This window comes from Hyperoodon ampullatus, assembly GCF_949752795.1.
Source record: "Hyperoodon ampullatus genome assembly, chromosome: 14".
In the NCBI taxonomy this organism is placed as follows: Eukaryota; Metazoa; Chordata; class Mammalia; order Artiodactyla; family Ziphiidae; genus Hyperoodon; species Hyperoodon ampullatus.
Window position 1 is genome coordinate 82,584,414 of NC_136927.1, and position 24,425 is coordinate 82,608,838.

The 24,425-nt window shown below is 51.0% G+C and overlaps 1 protein-coding gene across 1 annotated transcript; it reads left to right on the top strand.

Moving 5' to 3' along the window:
* The first annotated feature begins 10,251 nt into the window (after nucleotides 1-10,251).
* On the top strand, nucleotides 10,252-19,615 carry TFAP2C (transcription factor AP-2 gamma). The gene is made up of 7 exons (XM_079719340.1): nucleotides 10,252-10,314; nucleotides 11,889-12,374; nucleotides 12,478-12,529; nucleotides 13,750-13,966; nucleotides 14,555-14,673; nucleotides 16,648-16,792; nucleotides 18,099-19,615. The coding sequence occupies exons 1-7, from the start codon at nucleotides 10,267-10,269 to the stop codon at nucleotides 18,382-18,384; spliced, it is 1,353 nt and encodes a 450-aa protein (XP_079575466.1). The 5' UTR covers nucleotides 10,252-10,266; the 3' UTR covers nucleotides 18,385-19,615.
* Nucleotides 19,616-24,425: the final 4,810 nt, after the last annotated feature.

Genomic DNA, 24,425 nt, shown 5'->3' on the forward strand with positions numbered 1-24,425 from the left:
TTCTCGAGGGCAGGGACTTGGCCCTTTGCCACTGTCCCCTGACACAGGAGAGGCCCTGGCAAGCTGCCTGCCCAGTGAATGAAGAAGCCGGCCACCTGGTGAGATTACCCAAGAGGGGAGCAGCATTTCTTCTCTAGACATCTCCTCTGGGCGGAATACCCCAGAGCTAATAGGAGCAACGTGTCCAGAGGGCCTCCTTCCATTCTCCTCTGGGCCAAAGTCGGCTCTTCAGCACCGCCTGCCCGAGCCACAGGCTAGTCAGCTCCCCCTGGCCTGTTAGGCAGCCTGGCCTCTGTTCTAGCATTTCTCCTCTTAGCATTTCCTCCCTCCCTCCCTTCCTCACTTCCTTCCTCCCTCCCTCCTTCCCTCCTCCCTCCCTCCTCCCTTCCTCCCTCTCTCCCTTTCCTCCTTCCTTCCCTCCTCCCTCCCTCCCTCCCTCCCTTTGTAATAGTTTACTTAATACTATTGCCCCAGCCAGTATAAGCTTCATTGGTTTGGGGATTTTGTCAGTTTTGTGAACGTTCTGTATCCCCAGAACCCACAATAGAGTTTGGCACGTAGGAGGCCCTCACAACATTGTTGGAGGGATGCGTGGCCCCTCCTTCTAGAATAGGGGTTACGGGGGGTGGGTTCCTAACCTGGTGACTGCCTGGCAGAGCTGCTCATTAACTAACAGTTGGAGGAATGAAGGAATGAATGTCTCCAAGGGCCTCTCACTTGCTGATTAGCCCGAGGGCTACCGACGTGTCAGGCGCACTTAGGAGGTGAAGCTGGGCGAATGAAGGGTTCAGGGAGGCGGCTGAGTGCGGGCGGGAGCGGGGGTGTGGGTCGGCGGTCAGCCTGAGAAGCAGGTTCAGCCACGGACAGAGAGCAGCCTGTGCTCTGAGGGTAAAGAGAACGCAGCAGTGATGACGTTGCAACACTTACGTTGCCCAGGCATCCCTTTAAACCCTCTGCGTACACGATCTCATTTCATCCTCACCCCTACGAGGTAGGCACTATTATCTCCATTTTGCAGATGCAAACACTGAGGCACTAAGAGTTGAAGCAGAGACAGGATCTGGAGCAGACACAGCGGCGCCCAAGCCTGTAGTCTTCATCAGGGAGTAAGCGGTGAGGGTGTGGCACATTCCGGGAAATGCAGACACCATCAGCCTTCCACCTGTCCTAGATGCGATAGGAAATGTAAGGCATTCGGACCCCCTGTTTTCTAGCGTTCGGTACTGTGGGGCACTGACCTCCCCTAGTGCCCCGCCAGACAAGGTAAGGCAGCGCTGCAGCCTGGGGCCAAGGACATCGTGAACCCCTGGATACGCATCAAATAGCCTCCCAATCGGAAAAAGTTAATAAAAGCTCTGCAATCAAAAACCACGGCTCTATCCCAAGCCCCTCCTTGCTCAGTCTGTTCACTCACCACTGTCAACTTGCGTCAGCCCACCTGGTAGGGGACACAAGGGGCTTGGGACTGCGGGCTGATGGAACATAACTCTCCATTGCACAGTAACACAGGGTCATAAAACAACCGCAGCCTGTCTTCATTTAAAATTTTGATATTTTGTTCATCAGGGAGTTTTTGTGTGTGTTCATTTTTATTTTTAAAAACTAGTGCATTAATATATTGTCTTGATTACTGCGTTTTGGGGTGTCCTCTTAAATTTTGCTTCCTCACTCTAATTCCAGCCCTGGGCCTTTCCCTCCTGTTACTGACCTTGGAGGTAACTGACTTGTCCTTCTTTTTGGAGTCATCAGGAGTCATAAGGGCAGGCTGGTGGTCCAGGTGAGGGGAACTTGTAGATTCAGACCTGTCCTAAGGGTGTGGGTCCAAAAGGAGAAACGGGTGACTTGCTTGTTTGGATAGGATGGGGCTGAGGAAGTCTTGGTTTCAGGTAATCACCTCTTTGGGGGCCTCAGAATTTTCCTGAATGTAATTGAAATATGGATTTATAATCTAATCCTTTGGGTGGGGGAGGAGACATAGGAAGAAACAATCAAATTCTTTTTTAAAATAATCACGTTTGACTTAAACTTCTTTGCCTCCTCTTCCCCTAACCCCCAAATCTACATAAATGATAGAATTTGTATAACCTTGTATACAAGAATGAAAAACTGTTTCTTTAAAACAAAGAGGGACTTCCCTGGTGGTGCAGTGGTTAAGAGTTTGCCTGCCAATGCAGGGCACACGGGTTCAATCCCTGGTCCGGGAAGATCCCACATGCCGTGGAGCAACTAAGCCCGTGCGCCACAACTACTGAGGCTGAGCTCTAGAGCCCGTGAGCCACAACTACTGAAGCCTGTGTGCCTAGAGCCCGTGCTCCGCAACAAGAGAAGCCACTGCAATGAGAAGCCCGCGCACCGCAACGAAGAGTAGCCCCAGCTCGCAGCAATTAGAGAAAGCCCGCGTGCAGCAATGAAGACCCAACGCAGCCAAAAATAAATAGATAGGCCCAGACTCCCCAGCTCCTCCACCGGAGCCAACAAGAGGTTTATTTAAAGGGAAAGAAAGAGACTATGGCACTGTTTCCTCCATTAATTGTGAAAGGACAGTGCAAGTTTGGGGGCTGGATAAATGTCATTAGTGGGCCCGGCCCACTGGCTGTGAAGGATGTAGGCACACCAATTGCTGCTAAAAGAACACGCTGTTATTTTTTATTTAAAAAATATATTTATTAAAACCAAAAATAAATAGATAAAATAAAAATAAATAAATTTATATTTTTAAAAAAGCATAGAAAACAAACTGTGGTTACCAGGGGGTGTGGGGGGGTGTGGAGGGATAAACTGGGAGATTGGGATTGACATAAACACACTACTATATATAAAATAGATAACTAAAAAAGACCTACTGTATAGCACAGGGAACTCTACTCAGTCATCTGCGGTGACCTAAATGGGAAGTAAATCTAAAAAAGAGTGGATATATGTATATGTATAACTGATTCACTTTGTTGTACACCTGAAACTAACACAACCCTGTAAATCAACTATAGTCCAATAAAATTTTTTTTTAAAAAGTCTAAATGAGTGGTTTTGAGCAGGGTAAACTGCTTCTTTAAAAGGCCAATTTGTGATAAGATTAAAGAGTATCCTTTCAATACAGAAAGAGTTTGGGTGACCTGAACCACAAAGAGGGATAGAGGAATCCCTTAAACTATGCAGTTACGGTTTTGAAACATGTGCATTTGATTCATTATACACAGTTTCAGAGTCTCATATATGAACACCTGAAACTATGTATTAGTCTTTAAGATTTTTTGGTTGGTGTTCCTGGTATTTAAAAAGGGTTTGGGAACTGATATTTATTTTATATTAAGAGTGGCTATAAAGAATAATATCTTTTCTTTCTTTTAGGTTCTGGTTTTAATTTGGTGTTGATTTTTGCTGGCTAGGTTTTCTCTCTGGATCCTTGGGTTGCCATGGTGCCATTTTGGTTTTTTTAATGTTGTTGTTTTTGGACTGACAGCCCCACTGAAATGAGTTCTTACATGCAGAACTCAGGAGCTTGGCACCATGTTCAGGGAAGAAAACGTTTGTGTGCCATGTGAGGCAGATGCTAGCAGTAAACTGGAGCTACTGAAGCCTGGCTTGTAGAATTTAAAAGACTGGGCAGGGACTTCCTTGGGGGTCCAGTGGCTAAGACTCCGCACTCCCAATGCAGGGGGCCCAGGTTCGATCCCTGGTCAGGGAACTAGATTTCACATGCCGCAACTAAAGATCCTCATGCCGCAACTAAAGATCCGGCACGCGGCAAGGAAGATCCCACGTGCAGCAACTAAGGCCCGGCGCAGCCAAAATAAATAAATAAATACATAAATATTAAAAATAAATAAATAAAAGAGTGGGCAGAGGAGAAAGGACACAGGTGGCTGCCTGGGGGCTGGGAGCTCTCCCCCTGCGGGCTCTTGCTCCAGCCTCCTTGCACACCCCAGTAGCGGCAGTTGTCTAAAGAGACCCTGGGGAGTTTGACACCTTGTCCAGGTGCCAATATTTCATAATTATGTATTGTGGCAGTACAAGATGTTTCAGTTTCTGAGGTCAAATAAATACATTTAGGCATTAACAGTGGTCATTGCATTTTTTTTTTTATTTTGCGGTACGCGGGCCTCTCACTGTTGTGGCCTCTCCCACTGCGGAGCACAGGCCCCGGACGCGCAGGCCCAGCGGCCATGGCTCACGGGCCCAGCTGCTCCGCGGCACGTGGGATCTTCCCGGACCGGGGCACGAACCCGTGTCCCCTGCATCGGCAGGCAGACTCTCAACCACTGTGCCACCAGGGAAGCCCGGTCATTGCCTTTTTAAAAAAAATTATAAAAGTAAGATGCAATCAGAGCAGCAACAACAAAAGAAGACCAGAAACATAACAACAACAACAATAACAAAATCTTCCTTTCTGGATTAAATTTTGAAATAAAACCAGGATGTTAACAGTGATTAGTGTGTTCATTTAAAAAAATAATTAACACAAGACATGTCAATTGTAACCCCGCCCCACCACAAATGAAAACAAAACCCCATCCATAATGAAGTAAAAGAAATCACGTTTCTCTCCATACCCTCCCCCCCCCAGTCCCATCTTATTGCCTGGGTGTAGCTACACCTCAAAATGTGGCCTGTGTCCTTTTCACTATTCCTATAGTGGGACCAAAAGGCATAGCATGTTTTGATCTTAGAATAGAACCGTATTGATGATCAAAATCCCACCTTACACCTTCAACTAAGCTATTTTCCCTGTAGTTGTGTATTCTGACTCTCCCCCACCCCAAATCAGTGGCTAAGAGTGAATGTTTAAACCACTTTACACTAAATTGTGGCTGTGCTTACACCACTTTTTGTTTTTGAGAAACGTAAAAATGTACATTTCACTACCTGGATGGTTCTGTCATAGAAATTTCTTGGTGCCTTTTAAAAACTGTACCTTTGCAGACCACTGGGGACAGAGAATCTCTGGGAGAGTTTCCCAGTAGGTGGGGCTGAAACCTGCAGTTTTCCTGCCATTTCTTTTTTTCTTTCTTCTAAAGCATATATAGAGTAATCTTGAGTAAGTTTTCAACTCAGTTCTCTGGAAAGGCTGTTTGGTTGCCTGGGCAGGTTCTGTATGAAAACTATCAAGGACTCAGGTACTGAAGGGTAGCTTCCGTACAAAGCTAATTTCTCCTCCTGGTGACCTGGGTGGTCACAGTGGGTCCCCTGTGGTACAGTCAACAAGTGGCATTTATTTTTGTGTTTACAGTCTTCCTTAAGACAGCATTTTACTGGGCTCTCAGCTGTGTGTGTGTGTGTGTGTGTGTGTGTGTGTTTCCTTTCTTGTTTTAAGTAACCTAGGTCCTTTGCCTCTTTCCTTCAGGCAAAGAGCATGTGATAACCAAGGTGTAAACAAGTCTCTCTGGCACTTAAGGAAGACCCCAAACCCACCCATCTCCTTCTCCTCCAAGAAATTCAGTGCCCCTGGTTCAATTTTAGCTGGACCTGGAAACCTGCGAGGTGCCTGGAGGCAGACCAAAGCCAGAAATGAGGGCGGAGAATTCACGGAAATGTTAATAGATCTGGCTGTGGAGACAGAACACACGTAAAATGTCCTCTGCCTGCAAGACGTAGAATACAGTTAAAATAGTTTTGTGATGGAAGGAGCCCTACCTACTGCTGGTTATAAACAGATGTAAAGATCAGTCAAAAGGCCGGGAAGACCCTTTTCAATTGGCGAGTTTACAGTTTCCAAGGGGAGGAGGGCAGGGGGGGCGTAACCAGGACCTTCAGGTGTGTCTTCCAATCGCGATAGCCCGTTTTGGCTGTGAATTGAACCCCCCATCCCCCTTCCGTTAATTAAATAAACGCTCGGAGCACTTTACAGCACACGACGCGGCCCTTGGGGACCTGTTCCTGCGTTGCTCCCATTCTTGAAAACCTCAACTCACAGAGGGTTGAAGAGCTGGCAACATGAATTTCCAGTTCCTAAAGGTGAGAAGAGAGGTGTTGGGTGGAGGACGGATCCAAGGACCGGCAGGGAAAGAGAGGGGTGCTGGAGGCCTGGCTGCCGGAGGTGGGGTGTGCCCCCTGGGTGGGATGGGCGCCGGTGCGGGGTGCACGGTGGCCCCTGGACGCTGCGCACTTCTGGCGCAGGAAGCCGAGTCCGCGCCGCTGGGCGCCTGGCCACAGTGGGCCTCCTCCTCGCCTGGCGGCGACCAGATAAATAGGTGAAGGCCTCCGGGCTTAGCTGGCCTGGAGGTGCCTGATGTTCTAGGACGCCGAGCCGAGAAGGCCTCCGGGGACTCTGGGCTCGCGCCTTGGCCCTCCTGCCTGCGCTCGGAGCGGTTAGGCTGCACCCGGATGGGCCCAGGGATGTTAGTGGGTGGAGAGGTGACAGGCACTCTGAGGGCGGGGGTCCCCCAGGGCAGGGAGGCGAGAGCCGGCTTGTCTCTAATAGGTGCCCGAGAGCCGCTAGGAAGGTGGCCTTGAAGAACAGGCAGGCTGGTGGCTTTGAGGTAGTTAGGCGACTGAAAATTCGCCTGCTGAGAAGTGGGGCGATGGTCGTCAAGTTAGAGACTACCACGACCGCTGCGCTCGGCGAGCGCTCCGCAAATGAGAGCCTCTCCGAAGCTTGGGTCTTACAGGCTCCCCCAGCTCCGCGCTTCGCTTTTGCTGGTTTGCGAGGATGCTTGCAAAGGAAGAGCTAAAGGCTGCGAAACCCCTTTGAGAACCCGGCCTGGCGCGGAGCGCTTACAAGTGAGCAGTACAAAGAGTTGGGCTGGACCCTGGGCTAAGACGAGAAGCATCTGTGTGTGTGTGTGTAGCCGCCACTTTGAGCATCAGTAAAGCAACTGCTATTTTTATATTATTGCTGCTATTTTGGAGTGACTGTGAATTATTTAATACATGTGGCGTCCCGGACGTGCACCTTAGTGGGCTTAGACAGTTCGGATGCTCTTGGAGGCCGTGTCCGGCCGTTCAGTGGGTGCCGGTGCTGCGAGGGAGGGCGTGGGCTAGCGCGTGAATGGGCGCCCTCCCGGACTGCTGTAGGCCCCGGCTTTTCGGTTCTGCTTCGCCGGGCCCCGCCTCTTACTGCGGTCCCAGCCGGAGCCCAGCTGTTCCGCGGGGCGAGACAGACACCTCGTTTGGTGCACGGCGCCCGCTCGGGCGCTTCGGGGCCTCCACCTGCCGCTCGGGCGCCCCCTCCCCGGGGCGGGAAGAGGAGTCGCAGGCCTGCTCCAGTCCAGCTCTACCCGCCCCCCCACCCCGCCGCCTTCCAGGGCTTGCCATGGGGGTGGAGGCGGCGGAAGCCTGCCGCCCGGGGCCGGGAGCCTTGTTTGCAGAGGCAGCTGCCCGCGCATCTTTGGAGGTGGCGCACTGTTGTAGCGCTGCTGTCCTCGCAGACGCCTTGTCGCCTCCGGTCTCCGGTTTCTAGCGCCATCCCAGCGGACTGGGGGCCGGGGTCCAGGGGTTTCAAGCGTGTGGGTTGAGTGCAGGCTCTCTAGGGGGCGACAGAGGGAAGCCGCTGACAACCGTCCAGCCCCATATCCTTGATTGTGCGAGGCGAGCGGCGAGGCTGCTCTCCGGGATCCCCACGTTCTGTTTACACTTAGCCTCTGCGAAGCCGCGGAGGGTCGGAGGGGGCACCCTTCCCAGGCCGTGGCTGCTTAAGGGCGCGGCCACGCAGTCACGCGTCTTCGCGCGGCGAGGGGCGGGGGCCTTGGGGGAGGTCTGTCTTGAGTGTGGGAGCCATGGGCTCTCTGCTCTCGGCTCAGAGCAGAAAAGTTGAGCTCAAGGAAGGGCTGAGATTTCCGGCATCCGGACCAGGGCGCGCGCGCGCCTGGGTTCCGTCCCTGAAGCAGAAGCTGTGCGTGTTTGGGTAGAGTCGGCCTGGCCGGGAAGGTTGAGGATTCGTTTGAGCCGCCTTCCCCATCCAGGGCGCAGAAGTCGCGCTCTAGCTTGAGCGCGTGTCCCTTGGAGGGGGGCAGCGTCCAGGTCCAGGGCGCTGGCTTGGGAATGAATGGCCTTTGCCGAGCGGTTCCGAAACCTCTGTGCCCTTGGGGCTCCCTAAACGGAGGTGCGCAAACCCTCGGGGCCCATCGGCTCCCTTTGCCTCCGCCATAGAGGCCCCGGGGCTGCGAGGGATTTCCGTCCCTCCGGGTGGCCTTGGCAGCCAGGACCTGGGGCGGGGGGGTGGTACCTTGTTGCCCAGCCCTGGCCCCAACATGCCCGGCGGTAAAGTTGCAGGTGTGGACGAGACAAGTTGTTCAAGCTGCATCCCCGGCCGGGTCTTGGAGTCAAAGCCGGGGCTAGAAGGCCCAGCGTGGAGGAGAGCTCCTGCGTCACTGGTCTGGGTGTCTGGGGCGCCCAGAGGCTCCGCAGCCTCCCTCGAAAGTACCTGGGACCCCAATCTACCACGCCCAGGGCGCCAGCATGCCTACCGCACCGGGTCCGATTCCTGCCCTGAGCAGGTGCCCCCTGCCCCCGCTCCCGAGTACCAGGAGCGCTGCTTCTGCGGTTTTCTCTTTTACCCCCCGTCCTCCCCGCACGGTGTCTTGAAAGCTAGGTGTCAGGGGTCGTATGTGCACTGTCTTTGTACCTCCTAGTGCAGAGCCCGCAGACATGCCCGAAAAGCCCCCAGTGGTTTCGCCTCCAGGTTTTGTTCTCACAACTGGTCGGAATATCACCTGCAATCTGTCTACTCTCTAGGGCGAGGAAGAACCCTTCGCTTGGAAGACGCCTATTTTTGTTTTGGGTATTTTATTTTAGGCCCATCTCGGTTTAAAGAAATGCTAAAGTTCAAACAAACCCGAGCGGGAGTAGGGAAGCAGTGGGCGCATTTATTCTGTGAATTGGGAGCAGCGTCCACTCCAGGCCCGGGGCACTAAACTGATAGGGATTGATTATTGCAAAATCGGATTCGGAATCAAATCGAAAGATTCCTTTTCTGATTCCCTGAGAATGTTTAAATTCAGCTCCCGAGAATTAGCGACTTTCCCCTTGCAGCAAAAAAAAAAAAGGTCAATGACAATAATCGGGCCCATGGATTTCGTTTCTTTAAAATGTTTCGGTATTGCGCTTTGCTTTCAAGGTTGGGGGGCAAATGCATACTGGGGGAGAGGCAACGTTTATGTGGAAGGAAGTTTCATTTTCTGCCTGTATCTGCGGACCCCGGGTGCTCACCTCTCCAGCGGGGCTCCCTCCATGGCCCCTCCTCCTCCCCCCACCTCTTCCCTCGCCCCTGCCTGTGACGTTAGGGTTGCATTCAGCCCCGCACCTCTTTTCTCGGTTGAGTTGAGGCTTCTGAGTGCCTGGCCCGTCGGAGGAAGCTGCCGAGCCGGCGCCGGGCAGGGCAGGGCCAGGCGAGGGCAAGCGGGTGCCCCCCACCCGCCTCCCGGCCGCAGCCCAGCCTTAGAGATGGAGCTTCGGGCGATGGCGGCGAAACGCAGTTGTCCGAGACTTAGGGGCCGGTGGAGCGGCCCGCCCGCTCGATGGCGCTTGGGGCGGACTCCCCAGAAGGCCTTCCCACCCCCGCCCCCTCGGAGGACCCCGAGCGCACTGTGCCCACGCCGTGCGGGGGAGCGCGTCGTCCCTTGGAGGGACTGGGACTCCAGCGGCCTGATTCCAGTTTAAACCTTAAATCTCCTTGGAGCGGGTGTTTGGGAAGTTTTAGGAGATAGGGGGACCTCAGCTGTTGAGACGTCTTTTGAAGGGTAGGGGAAGGCGCTGTCGGTGAAAGCGGGGGGGCCCTTGGGTTCGGATCCCGGTCCCCAGCTCTGCCAACCTCAGGTGCGTGCTTGGTGAGGGTGACTGATGGATGGCGTGATGGGGGACGCTGGCCTCAGAGGTTTGCGGCTGTCAGCGAGGTGCGGCCCACTCGACTCCTCTCCTAAGCCCCCCGAGGCGTGGGTCTCCGCGCGGCGCCGGGCCAGGATGCGGGGCGGAGCTAGGCTGGGACTGGCTGGGGGCCGCCCCGCCCGGCGCCGGGGCCTTCGCGCCGGCCCCCGGGGAGGAGTTATGATAATTTCCTTCTCATTAAGGCGCCCGGATCCCCCGGCTATCGCCTGGACACACACTGCGGGCGCGGCTTCCCCGGTCCCCGGCCGCGGCCTCTACACCCGCGGCGACAGCATCTACAATCGCGGAGCCGCCGATGCGCGTCCAGTGACCGGCACGGCTAGGCCCGCGCGCGGCGGGGGCAGCGGCAGACGCCTGGCCACCGTGACCCCAATTTTGGATTTACCGCTCGGGGGGTGGGGGGAACCTGGATTTAACTGGCGACTGTTTTGGGGGACGCCGGACGCCATGTTGTGGAAAATAACCGATAATGTCAAGTATGAAGAGGACTGCGAGGTGAGCCGGGCACAAGGGCGCAGCCTGGCCCCGCCCGAGAACAGTCCCGGAGGCGCGGGCCGCTGGACCGAGGTCGGGGGCGAGGGCGCAGGAGCAGCGAACAGGCACCCACCGCTCGCCCTTCGATGGGACAGGGTCCACTTTTCCGGACATTCCCTAGTGCGTTCCTCCGGGGTCCCCTTCCTGAATCGGGCCTTTACCTAAATATCCAGTCTCGGGAATGGGGCCTGGGAAGAGCATAGCAGATCCCACCCACAAAGCTTACCGGCCGGTTTCCTGCGAAGCAAAACAGCCCTTTTCCCCGTTTTCTCGGAAGAGCGCTGGGTCTGCAACTTTTAGAGGTGGCTTTTACGCACGAAACCTCCGTCCAAAGGGGTCAGACGAGGCGACCTGCCGGCGACACCTTTGCGGAGTCTCCTCCGAGGCGGGCTTGTCACCTGCCCCGCTACCCCCTCGGGGAAACAAGAAAACAACCGGAGTTTGGCTTTCCAGAGAAGCGGGGGCGGGGGTGGGGGCGCTGAGGCCAGATGGGGCCGTAAGCGCTCGGGAGTGCTCCAGCCTGTCGGACAGGTTGAGCTAGAGTTTCGGAGAGTGGGAGGGAGGGAGGAGGCGAGCGGGAAGAGGAAGAAGACGCAGGAGGCGCGAGGCGTGAGCCTGGGCCCCGGGAGAGGGGAGCGGTGGCGGCGGGGACGCGGGAGAGCCGTGCGCCTGCGGGACCTAGAGGGGCTGCCCCTGTTTGCAGGCCCGGGCACTTCAGCTAGGGGGCGACGGTGTCATAGATCTCCTGGTCCCCCGCCACCCCTGTGACCCCGGGAACACATGGCGACACGTCCTTTGAGAATTAAGTCGGACAGCCGTGGGGCGAGGGAACGTGCGCAGGCAAGGTTGCCCAATTTTCGGGGTCCTTCGTTCTCTCTCTGTGCCCGATTTGTGGGGAGACTGACGGTGGCTGGGCAGGACGGCGTTACTTGGTCGGGACACAGCTAGCAGGGAGCGCACCCCTGGCTGCGGCGGGCTCCTCCCCGAGTCCCTTGGGCGGCGCTGGGTGGCTGCCCCCGCTAGGGAGGGTCTCTCGCCCGGAGGTCTTTGTCCTGAGGGCGTGGAAGGGAGGGTCCCTGGGGCGGGGAAACGGCGCACTTCCTGCGCGGCGCGCATTATCCGTGCCCACCGCTTCCCCACTTTCGGCCGACGACGCCAGCATGTGCGGGCTCGTGAGCGACCGCGCTCTGCGCTGCCTGCAGGACCCCTGCCCCAGCTTCTCCCGGCCCAAGGCCTGGGGTTCGGACTTGCAGCCGCAGAATACCTCGGGCGTCAGACCTTCGCCGAGGGGCCCGGAGGGCACGTTCCGCCAGGTCTTTCTCCAGTTTCCCCTTCCTCTGCGGACTCGCGGTAGACAACGAAACCCCCGGGGCACGTTGCTCCCCGGGGCCTTTTGGCCCGAGGGCAGGCCCCGCGGGGGTCGGTCCGGGCTGGTGCGGTGGGTCCCCGGGGGTCACAAGCCTCAGCGCGGTGGCCGCGGGCCGTGCGCAGTAGCGGGGTTTCGTACTAACCGGGTCTCCGTTTCTCTGCCCCAGGATCGCCACGACGCGAGCAGCAATGGGAACCCGCGCCTGCCTCACCTCTCCTCTGCCGGGCAGCATCTCTACAGCCCCGCGCCGCCCCTCTCCCATGCTGGAGTCGCCGAATACCAGCCACCACCCTACTTTCCGCCCCCCTACCAGCAGCTGGCTTACTCGCAGGCCGCCGATCCCTACTCGCATCTGGGAGAAGCGTACGCTGCCGCCATCAACCCCCTGCACCAGCCGGCGCCCACCGGCAGCCAGCAGCAGGCCTGGCCGGGCCGCCAGAGCCAGGAGGGGGCTGGGCTGCCCTCGCACCACGCGCGCCCTGCCGGCCTGTTGCCCCACCTCTCAGGGCTGGACGGCAGCGCCGTGAGCGCCCGCAGGGACGCCTACCGCCGCTCGGACCTGCTGCTGCCCCACTCGCACGCCCTGGACGCCGCGGGCCTGGCCGAGAACCTGGGGCTCCACGACATGGCGCACCAGATGGAGGAGGTGCAGGTGAGCGCCTCGGCCCTGCCCGGACCCGTTCGCCCCACTGCCTCTCTCCTACCCCGCCCAGGCTCCCCCGAACTGAAAGGAAACTTTGTCACTTCTCCCCCAGAATGTCGACGACCAGCACCTACTTCTGCATGATCAGACGGTTATTCGCAAAGGTACGGAGTGAGCGCGAGTTCTTTTCTTCCTCTGGCGTCACGCACCCTGTAGTGGTTCTTAGCGGTACTGGGAAGTTATTAACTTACTGGTGAGGTAGGGCTTTTGGTATCCGACTTGGGACATTTGTGGTGGAAGGGAGTGACAGGGACTCGAGGCAGGTAGGTTTTAGGAGTGAGAAGACGGGGCATTTCTTTAAGATCTAAATGGAAAAGGATGCTCTCAGGAGCTGCACCTCAATCTCCGGATTTGTTACTGCATAGTTTTCCCTTGGTGGGTGTTACTTCTTGAATTCGAGAGTGTTTTTACAGTGCTCCAGGAAAGAATCCCAGAGTGAGTTAAGGCTGTGACTTAATTTGGAAAACAAGTCACCACATACCTTAGTGGAGTGACTGGTTCTGTGACAATTTTAATTGTTGAACGGGTTGATGTGATTTTGTTTCTGATTTCAAATATGCACAGGGGTAAGGAGCCTTAATTCTGACCTGCAAGAAGAAGGCGGGACACATTTGGCCTACAAAACATACAGCCCTAAAAGCATCAGGCTGGGTGATCTGTCGGGTTTATGCAGGGATGGGGTGGGAGGGGGTTTGGAAAATTGGATTACTTGAGTGAGTGGCTTATGAAATTAAGTTACGTACTGCCAGGATTACCAGTTTAACTCTGTTGGGAAATGGGGTAATCCTAAATGAAATGTAGTTATGGTCTGTTACTTGAGGTTAAACTGTTTGAAATCAACTGAGGAAAAATGGGTTTTGGGAAAAAAAGAAAGAAAGAAAGAAAGATAACCTCAGAAAATAAACTGAATTTCCCAGTAAACGTAGAACAGGTGTGTTTGTATTTTAAAATTTACTGTGATCAGTTGCACCGAAAGATTTTGCCAGATGATTATGTCCTGTGATTTTGGCTATTCGTTGAGTGAGGGGGGAAAGAAATCCTCATTTATTGAGTTATGAAGTAGTCTTTTGAACACAAATGTTCTAATTAAACAGATTTTAACAGTGGTTAGAAAATGCAAACCCTCCACGCTTGGGATCTTGACTAATTAACTTCCCAGCGTGTTAAATTGTGAAATTCAGATTCGATTATCTTTGAAGAATATGGCTTTAAAAAAAATCTGCTTGCAATTTATAGTCCAACATGCAGTGTCAGTTGTTCAAAGAGCTCTTTCAGCTTTGGTTAGTGGTTTGCTTGGGAAGCCACTTCTGATCTTCACTCACAGGTCCTATTTCAATGACGAAGAACCCCTTGAGTCTCCCTTGTCAGAAGGAGCTGGTGGAGGCTGTGATGAATCCCAGCGAGGTCTTCTGCTCGGTCCCTGGAAGATTGTCCCTCCTCAGCTCGACATCTAAATACAAAGTGACAGTTGCTGAAGTCCAGAGGCGACTGTCCCCGCCTGAGTGCTTAAATGCCTCATTACTGGGAGGTGTCCTCAGAAGGTACGTGGGGACACGTTCTGGGCATGGCGGTTGAATGGCTGGGGATGAATAATATAAAAGGGCCAGGGAGATAGTTTTAACATTTATGGAACTTTTATACCTAACACTGAATTCTCATTGGCTCAGGGAGTTTTAGTACACGTCTTCTCTTTTAGAAAGTGCCACATGTAGAAGGAAGTGTTAAAACAGCGCTAACAAATTCTCATTTGGTTAGAATTTGATTCCTTGTATGAAGTGGTAGCATCTGTATTCAGAATAGAGGAGCTCCATGGGGTCTGGTTCCCCCAGGGAGTTTTTTTTTGGGGGGGGGGTGCTGCTGCAGTTTCTACAAGTGAACATCTGTCTGCTCTGTACAACTTGCAATGTTCTGTGATTAAAAAAAAATAATGTTGGCGATGCTAAGAAAGATTTTTGAATTTTACAGGGATTAACTAAATAAGGATTCCCTGTATCACTTGATTATGAGCCACATAATGTAGATTGTTTTTGACAGATTTCTGTTTTGTTAGCAGCATGTTAGGCATTTAGAATTTTAAAGTGGTTTCTTGAGAAAAGAATTTTTTATTTTATTATTATTATTTTGCTCAGAGCCAAATCTAAAAATGGTGGCCGGTCCTTGCGGGAGAAGTTGGACAAGATTGGGTTGAATCTTCCAGCCGGGAGACGGAAAGCTGCTCACGTCACCCTCCTGACATCTTTAGTAGAAGGTCAGTGGAGTTGTGTTTTTGTTTTGCAGTGTTTTTAGTTAATGCTGTGTTGAGTCTTTAATATTTCTCTAAAGAAAAGGTTAGGGACTTCCTGGCGATCCAGTGGTTGAGACTTCGCCTTCCAATGCAGGGGGCGTGGGTTCGACCCCTGATCGGGGAGCTAATATCCCACATGCCGTGGGGTGCGGCACCCGCCCCCCCCAAAAAAAGAGGTATAAGAAAAGGTTAAAAACAACTCTTAGTCACAAAAGAGAGATGCAAACGATTTGCCATGCGTTCATTACAATGAATCACAGTCATTTAATCAAATAAGTTAACATTTAACGATATGTCTGCTGAAGTATTCTGTTCTGGGTCTCCCAGAAAATCATTGTTAAAAAGAAATTGGTTTTCCTAAGACATCACATTATCAGGTGAACCAGTTTTTGAAGGATGCAATCGATCGTTTGGTACACTTTTTTTTTTTTTATAAAAAAGCTGGTTACTGGTGGGCAGCAGGGCCGTTTCTAGTTTTTGTAGCTGTGGAATATTGGGATTGTGGTCAGTGAAGAGAAAAGCCCTTGTATACAATGAGACTAGCCCAATTCACAGTTCCTTTGTTCATTTCCCCCATCAAAAAAAAAAAGTAATGGGGCCCACAGATGAGCCCCTGTCCCCAGTCCTAAGATAGTTAGGATGTGACATTTCAGTTTCTTGAATGGACCTGCGCCCCGAACCTGGAAAGTAGCCAAGAATGCAATACGGCCTTTTACAAAGTGGGCGAGGAAAAAGTGAAATAATTATTTTTCAAAACAAAACAAGCTCGTTGTTACTGCGCACAGGAAAATGAGTTGATGAACACGGAGGGGCTTATCCTTAAGCCTGGAGCGGCCGCCAGCACCTCGCCCAATCAGCAGGGCGCTGGGCCCCGGCTCTGGGCCTGGGGGAGCCAATGAGGGGTGGTCTCCTGGTAGCCAGGCAATCTTTTGAACACTTTCTTTCCCTGGTCTAAATGGCGCGACTGCGGTGCTAAAAGAGACTTGGCAGGGCCCTGCTCTACCTTTTTACGAGTGTCTTTGGAGGTCAGGGCACGGAGAAAGGAGCTGCCTGTTCGATGCTGTTGGGGACCAGCTGTCCTGCATGGAGAATGGTGGATTCTGCGTGCGTGGAGCATAAATGCGGCTTCCCTAGGTTTCCTTACCAGCCAGGCAGGGGTGCTTGAATGAGAAAGCGTGTGCCTGAACAATGGTTCTCAGATGTTGATTTAGTGAGTCGGGGAGGGAAGTGGGGATGGTGGGTGAGCTCCACCGTCTGGGTTTGTAAAGCTCTAGCAGCCCCAAATCTCGGAGCCAGAAAGAACCCAGCGCCTCGGGTGGGAAATGACACCCTCCCCTCGTTTTCCTCCCTCTGTGCCCCCCAATACCTGAGGCAAGAGGGTTGGTAGGGCTCCTAACATTTCCAGTAGGAAACACTCCTGCTGCTCTTTCTTAAAGCAACATTCTAGAGACTTCCCTCCACCAGAAATGGGGCACCCTCATTTAGAAACAAAGTTCCGTGTCAAAGACTTTTGTCCCTGTTTCATAAAGAAAAGTGACAGTTTGCTTCCTTGTCAGTCATGCTCACCCCCCCTAAGTTTTCCGACTTCTGCACTACCGACGGATGCTGGATGCTGTTTTATCAGCTAGAGGAACATCTGCTCAGGTTGGGCAGAGGACTGGAGTAACATCGTTTAAGTACAGTTCAAGTTTTCAGGCTTTTTCTTTTTTCTTTTTTCTTTCTCACATTGTATGACTTCACCCTGGGGGAGTGTACCCACTGAAAGTACCCAGGAAGTTCTACTTACCGGCTGGATTGTTGTCCCCTTGTATGATTTCATTTTAGAATGCAAAATGACTGCTAGACCAATACCGATAGTGCTGGAAAAAGAGGAAAGGGACAGTTTGCCGTGGGGACCACCGCGGCCCTAAAGTCTGTCGCCATTGCCGATTATTCTAGGTGAGGCTGTTCATTTGGCTCGGGACTTTGCCTATGTCTGTGAAGCAGAATTTCCTAGTAAATCCGTGGCCGAGTATTTAACCAGACCTCATCTCGGAGGACGCAATGAGATGGCAACGAGGAAGAATATGCTGCTGGCTGCACAGTAAGTATCCAGGCTTGAGAATTTGATGCCCTAATGCTCTGACCTTGCGGCTGAGGGGCCAGCACAGTCCCTGGTGCTCAAGAAAGAAAGGCTCCTTAAGTAAGTTAGGGTGTTGAGCAAAAGGAAATGGCAAGGAGCATCTTTTACGTAAGAGTCAAATTAGAGTAACTTCTTGTAGGATTTAGAAGGATTAGAGCAGCGAGTGTATTGCTCAGAATGAGTGTTTTTGAGCTGTTTAGTTATTCAGCTCAAACTAGTTAAGCTACTCTTTCATTATCTTATTTGCCTGTCTTACAAAAATGTGTTGAAAACAATTTATTTTATCACATCCAGTCAAGATCATGTGCCTTCTGCCTCCTGATAACAAGATGTTTTTCATTTGTAAAATGTAATGATCGGGTTGTGTGTGTAGGAGATAGAGGGCAAATTAAATGTCTCAAAACGACTTAATGCAGCTGAGGGATTTCTCATAGAAACCAAGAGTAAATGGATTTTAAAATCATGGTAAATGAAGCAGAACTAGTCAAGTGGGAAATAGGGCAAAAGAGAGCACAGTGAACCAGCCTGTATCGAAAGAGTGAGTGAGTTTCAGGGAAATGAATTCAGGGATCTTGACAGAATTGGTTTAAGGAACCAATCTGCATCAAATAAAGCTAGCCCTTACTCTCCTGGGCTGGAATTCTGACTCCACCTCTTACCAGTCCTGGTGACCTTGGCCAGTTGATTCTGGCATTAATCCTTTTATCTTTTCTAATTGCAGTGAGGATTAAATAAGATAGTACTTAAAAGAGTTTAGTTCAGGGCTTCCCTGGGGGCGCAGTGGTCAAGAATCCGCCTGCCAATGCAAGGGACACGGGTTCAAGCCCTGGCCCGGGAAGATCCCACGTGCCGTGGAGCAACTAAGCCCGTGCGCCACAGCTCCTGAGCCTGCGCTCTAGAGCCCGAGAGCCACAGCTACTGAAGCCCACGTGCCGCAACTACTGAAGCCCGCGCGCCGAGAGCCCGTGCTCCGCAACAAGAGAAGCCACCGCAACGAAGAGTAGCCCCCGCTCGCTGCAACTAGAAGAAAGCTCGCGCGGCAACAAGGACCCAATACAGCCAAACATAAATAAAAAGAGTTTAGTTCAGGGCCCAGCACAGAATAGGTGCAGCAGCTGGCTATTGCTATTAGTTTAAAATCTACTTCCTTGACCAGCCCCAAATTCTCGTTGCCTCTAGGTGTCATCCCCACAGTAGTTTGTGCTCTTTACCTGTACCTGTCACGGCCTAGATTGAACTCGTGGTGTGTGTTGACTGTCTTTCACAGGCAAGTGTGTAAAGAATTCACAGACCTTCTCAATCAAGACCGAACTCCCAATGGGAACAACCGGCCCACTCCGGTCCTGGAGACCAGCATCCAGAACTGCTTGTCTCATTTCAGCCTGATTACCCACGGGTTTGGCAGCCAGGCCATCTGTGCTGCTGTGTCTGCCGTGCAGAACTACATAAAAGAAGCCCTGATGGTCATAGACAAATCCTACATGAATCCCGGAGACCAGAGTCCAGCCGATTCTAGCAAAACCCTGGAAAAGATGGAGAAGCACAGGAAGTAAAACAGGGGTGAACAAAGGGCCGAAGAGTCTGGAAGGAAAAGGACTCCAAAACCGGTCTCGACCAGGACACACTGGGAACCTCGCTTGCCTGGGGGACAGAGTTTGCTATCCACCTTCCCGTGAAAAGGGCCTCCGTCGGATTTCCAGATCTTCACGTGCCCTCCTGGATTCCTTAGTATTTAAGGAGTGCTGAAGTGTCTCTTAAACTCTGGATGAGCTATCAGGAGGTGACAAGTGCTGGTTCTTTACCCATTAAGCTGATATTTTATTTTTTGGAACCCCATTCTTCCTTTCTCTGAAAGTGGTGCTACAAGTTTTGGAACCTTTTAAATAAATTCCCTGGGCTAACAAAATCCCCCACACACATAGCTCTTGAAATGTCAAATTGATGTGATTCAGATCCACAATAACTTTCAGTGTTAAGGTAAAAGTATTTATGTAGCCTCTTCAGTCTCATCCTACATACCGCAGGAGGCAAGGATTCTATCCGCTTAAGAACTGGTTAATAGGTGGTATTTGACACACTTTAAATCCCTTGTTCACAGGGACCCTTCGGGTTTTACGAAACTTGTAGAAGCAAAGCCTGCTGATTTTATGTTTTTCTTTTCAAGAAAAAAACAAAACAAAACTTTGCAAGTTAACTCTTCAAATAGGAGGAGACTCTTTGAAAAGACATGTTCCTTTAAGGTACGGAAGCTTTATTTTGCGTATTTATTTCACATCTTGGTGTTTCGAGAAAACTTGAAAAGGGGTGGGCATGAAGCATTTTTTTGTGCTGTCTCTCATCCCAAGTCCCAGAGGAGATTCTGTATTTTGAGAAGCTGCGTTGAGTGTACAGATTTTATTTATGCATAATTTAATGGGGTCTGTAAATACGGGTGCACTTCTTATGACTTTTTGAGAAATGGGATTCAACTTTAATATTAGCTTTTAAAGGTGACGGGGTAATCTAAGACGCATCTTTAGGCTCTATTCATATGTACACAGGGTATTAAAGTCAAGAGGATCCTGAGCGCTGTTCTCAGCTCTGGAAGACTAATTTAATTGAAGCTTTCTGTTCACAAAGCAATAACTTTGTCTTATTCCTGTTGGGCTGACCCCGAAGATGAGTGTGAAGTACAGTGTGTGTGGGTGAAAACGGAGTTTTGGAATTGAACTCCTTGCCTGTAAATGTTCCCTAAATAATTGTTATGTATATGAAACCTGTATAATAAAAAGAAAGTATTCTCAATAGAAGCTGTGAAAGTCTGGTTGTAACTTGATGGTTTTTTTTTTTTTAATCTTCTAAGAGGAGTGGAAGAATGGCAGAGCTAATTTCTGGTTTGGCTGTGGCTTAGTTAATAAGACGGAGCAGGAAATCTCTGTGCCAAGGGGAATCTGGAGTTTCATTTTGTCTCTCTTGGAAGACTGCTCTATTGCGCCACGTCACGCACTCATCAGCGGTTCTCGACTGTGTATGGTACCATCTTACCCAACACAAGGGCTGTTGGGAGATGTGTGAGGGACGGTTGATTGACAACAAGAGAGGAATCCACAGTTTGGGAATCATGTCTCTTATGTAAGGCTGCTCAGTTGAGAAACACTGTACTTATGGTGAAGTTGCCACCTCAAAATTTTGAGAATGGAAGTGAGATGATTGTTGGTAAATCCTTGGGCAGATCCTCCTTGGGAGGACTTGGCATTCAGTCAAATGCAAGCAGTGGTTGTGTGGTAGGTGCTCTGAGTGTTTTCAGTCAGTTGAAATTCTCCATCTTTGGGAACGTTTTTATGCACATCGATCCAAGGGATCCTAATCATTTTGTCTGCTGGGCAGATCAGACGTTGGGTCTCTGTACTTGCGGAGCAGAAGAGACCAGCAGGGCTTGTGTACTTGCTGGATATTTGCAAGGATCTTGGATGCACACCGCCAGTCCTTGATTTCAAGTTGAAGTGGCCTGGCACATCCTCCAGGAAGTGATATGTTTATAGTCTGGCATGAGTGGCTGCACTTGAACGTTGGATAAGGCTATTGCTTCAACTCCAGTCTCATAATCCTTAATTCATAACTCTCTACCAAATGGTCAGCAATTCCTGATTTAATGTTGGCATTGGATGTTGTTAAGTAATTTAAACTCTGCCAGCCTAATACTGTGCGCTTGGCAGCCTGTTCTTGGCCACTGAACATTCCCATTAAGTTGGATTTACCTGGCTGGTATGTCAGGATCACAACTGCTTTGCGTTAGAGCAGCAAAAAGGTCTCATATTGGCAGTTATTTCTCAAGACGTGAGACGTTGGGTGTTAAGAGGAAGTTATGGGGGCAAAGGGTCGAAGGGAAAAGGACTATTTTCTTATCGCATCTTCACTTGCTTTTGGACTAGAGTCTGGCTTTAAGGAGCTGTGCTGAATTGCAGTGCAGACAATGTTCTGGAATCAACCCAAAGTCAACCCAGGATTGAAGTGAGTCATAAGCAGGGCTTATGCCTGGCTCAGCGCTCAGCTCTCCTTTTTCCTCGCTCCCGCTGGACACCCGAGGACAGCTGCCGGGTTCCTGGGTCCAGTGCGTGGTAACAGGTTTTACTTCCCAACACTCTGAGCTGATGCTATGGAGAACAACCAAGCACCCTCATGAGGTCCCTACCGAAACACTGGCTGTCTTGGCTTTCCCAGCGGTGAGAGAAGGGTTTCTTGCCCTCTGAGCACTTCCAACGCCCAGGACCATCAGATCAATGGACACTTGTTTTTCCCAGGGGCCAGTGTTTTTGTTTCAAGTCTTGTGTTGGTGAGAATTACGTTCCTTTCTCCCTTTTCTCTTCACCCTGTGCTGTTGTTGCCGGCTGGCTCTTTGACAGGTTGGGCTTGCTTTTTATGAAGACACAAGATGCTGCTGAAGTCTTTGCCCCCTGGGAGAAGAAATGAAGATGCTCCCTCTTTCTTCCTGGTTGCACGGAAGGAAAACCATTGTCTGAAGGCACGTGCGGTCTAACGTTTATTTACGAGAGGGACTCAGCAGGACTCTGCATCTGTAAACTGGACACCTGCCCATCCTGGTACCTGGCACCTTGGATGTGCTCGCCTGCCTCACAGACACTTAGAGGTTCTCTGGAAGGTCAGAGGGTGTTTTCAATAGCACTTGATGGTTGTCTCATCTCCCAAGTGCACACAATTTAAGCTGTGAGTTAGGAAAGGGTCGGTTAGTCTGTTTCTCATTTGAAATGATTTCATAACAAGGATCAGTCTTTTCTCTTTGGGGGTCTAGTGTCAGGGTGAGGTTTGAGGCCTGAAGTTCCTGTATTTGGATGTTAAAAAACAAAACAAGTTAAGGTCATGGATGGGTGAGAGACAGAGAAACTCCTTCTAAGGCCCAGCAGTGGTGGGGCTGCGGGAGCCCACTGCCTGTTTCCCGGGGTAAGTGTTGGTTACCAGCTGTGGTGGATTCCTGTACAGGTTGCTGTGACTTCCGAGGACTTCGGGTACAGGTCCTCCTTGACTGACGATGGGGTTAAATCCCAATAAACTTGTCATAAGTTAAAAATAGCCTTAGGTCGGGGCTTCCCTGGTGGCGCAGTGGTTGAGAGTCCGCCTGCCGATGCAGGGGACGCGGGTTCGTGCCCTGGTCTGGGAAGATCCCACGTGCCATGGAGCGGCTGGGCCCGTGAGCCACGGCCACTGGGCCTGCACATCCGGAGCCTGTGCTCCGCAGCGGGAGAGGCCACGACAGTGAGAGGCCTGCGTACCGCAAAAAAAAAAAAAAAAAAAAAAAAAAAAAAAAAAGCTTTAGGTCAAAAGCATATTTATTGTACATCAACTATACCTCAATTTTCTTTTTTCTCTTTTTTTTGGCTACACTGTGCAGCTTGTGGAATCTTAGTTCCCAGGCCCTGGCAGTGAAAGCACCAAATCCTAACCACTAGACTGCCAGGGAATTCCCTATACCTCAATTCTCAAAAAAATGTATTTAATTCACTTAACCTATCAAATGTTATAGCTTAGCCTCACCCACTTTAAACCTGCTCAGAACACTTAAATTAGCCTACAGCTGGGCAAAATCATCTAACGCAAAGCTTATTTTATAGTAAAGGGTTGAATATCTCATGTAATTTGTTGACTGCTCTACTGCAGGTGGAAGCCAGAATGGTTGTGAGTGTATCGGTCACTGACCCTCATTGCCACCGCCCAGCATCACGAGAGGGTATCACTAGTCCAGGAAAAGGGCAAAATTCAAATTTCGAAGTATGGTTTCTACTGAATGCATATCATTTTTGCACCATTGTTAAGTTGAAACGTAAGTCAAACCATCATAAGTCAGGGACCGATTGTATTTCTCTAGTCTTTTCCTTTTCCCAGGGTGTGTTGGGGTAATGAAGTGGCAGTTTAGTTTGCCTTCCTTTACAGCATGTGGAGAACCCAGGAAATAGCTGCCCTTGGCTGCAAGGGGAAGAACAGTCTGAGGTTCCTTTAAGCACATTTTCCAGGTGAGGGAGCTTTCTCTTATCCCTGGTATGGCAGTGACCGTCGGCCAATGCCTCTCTATCTGTCTGAGCTCAGTGGGCGGTGAGGCTTTTCCCTTTAGTTGGAGAGAAGAAAGGTTTGCTTTCGAAATTTCGATGCTGCAACGCGTGAGTGTGCTCTTCCCAGGGCTAGCTGTTGCTACTTGATGATCTGATCATTGTTGACTTACCTTTCTCATATCTCAGATACATTGAATTTCTCTTCCAGTTGACAGTCTTCATTTGCTTCTCTGAAATCTGCAGGCCACCAGGCTGGGAGGCTTGGTGACACTTGGAGCCATCAAAACCCGACCCCTTCCTGGTTTTGCAAACCCAGGCTGGCATTATGCCCAAGGTCCACTCAGCAATGGTGTATCGAGCCTTTGTCCGCTAGCAACACAGAACATAATCTGCAGAAACAAACTTGACCTCATGATTTTTAAAAATTACTATTACATTGGAGTCCATAGTTTCATGGAACGCTCAGTTACTTTTCGCACCATCATAAACACTAATTTCCCTGCCTCGTTTGGATAACATCTCAGATGAGGGAGATGGGTAGAAGAAAAGCTCGGAAACTGAGAAGAGTTGAAAGGCGTAGCTCCAGGGACCTCTTCGGGAAGAGCTTTGTTAAGCATGTTTACAAGGTCAAATCTCAGTGGGTTTGTTTTTTTTTCTTCCCGTTGCCCCCTGAAGCTTGGTTTTAGTTCCCAACCAGGGATTGAACCCAGGCCCTCGGGCCCTTTGCAGTGAGAGTGCAGGGTCCCAACCACTAGACCACCAGGGAATTCCCTTGGTTTTTTTTTTTTTTTCTTTCCTTTTTCATGACACATCGAGTGTTCCTTGAGGCTTCCCAACATTTTCCAAGGAAACATCTTAGTCTTAAGGAATGATCCTCACAGGTGAGAGTATGGGAGTTGGATGGGTTGAAGAGGGTGTCCTGGCATCTGGCCCTTACTGAGATTAGAAGGCCTTTGGGACTCCATGGGTGTTAGGGGTTGAATTGTATCATCCCAAAAGGTATGCCCTAGTCCTAACCCCTATACCTCAGTTGTGACCTTATTTGGAAATAGGCTTGTAATTAAATTAAGATGAGGTCATGCTGGAGTCCAGTGGGCCTTAATCCCATATGACTTGTGTCCTTACAAAAAGAGAAGAGGCACAGACACACAAGGGGAGAAGGCCACGTGAGGTCAGAGGCAGAGATTGGAGGGATGCAGCCACGAGGCTTGCTGGCCACCTCCCGAAGATGGAAGAGGTTGGAAGGATTCTCCCCTACAGATTTCAGAGGGAGCGTGGCCCTGCTGACACCTTGACTTGGATGTCTACCCTCCAGATGTGTGAAACAATAAGTTTCAGCTGTTTTAAGTTGCCCAGTTTGCGGCACTTTGTTATGGCAGCTCTAGGAAATGAATACAATTGTTAAGTTCTTTTTCCTTTCCTCTTTTCTTCCCATTGATCTTTCTGTGGGTTCTTTTCTAAACATGCGTATCATATCTGCACGAAGAATGAGAAAGCTACCTCCGTGGTCTAACCACCGGGCTTCCCTGGTGGCACAGTAGTTGAGAATCCGC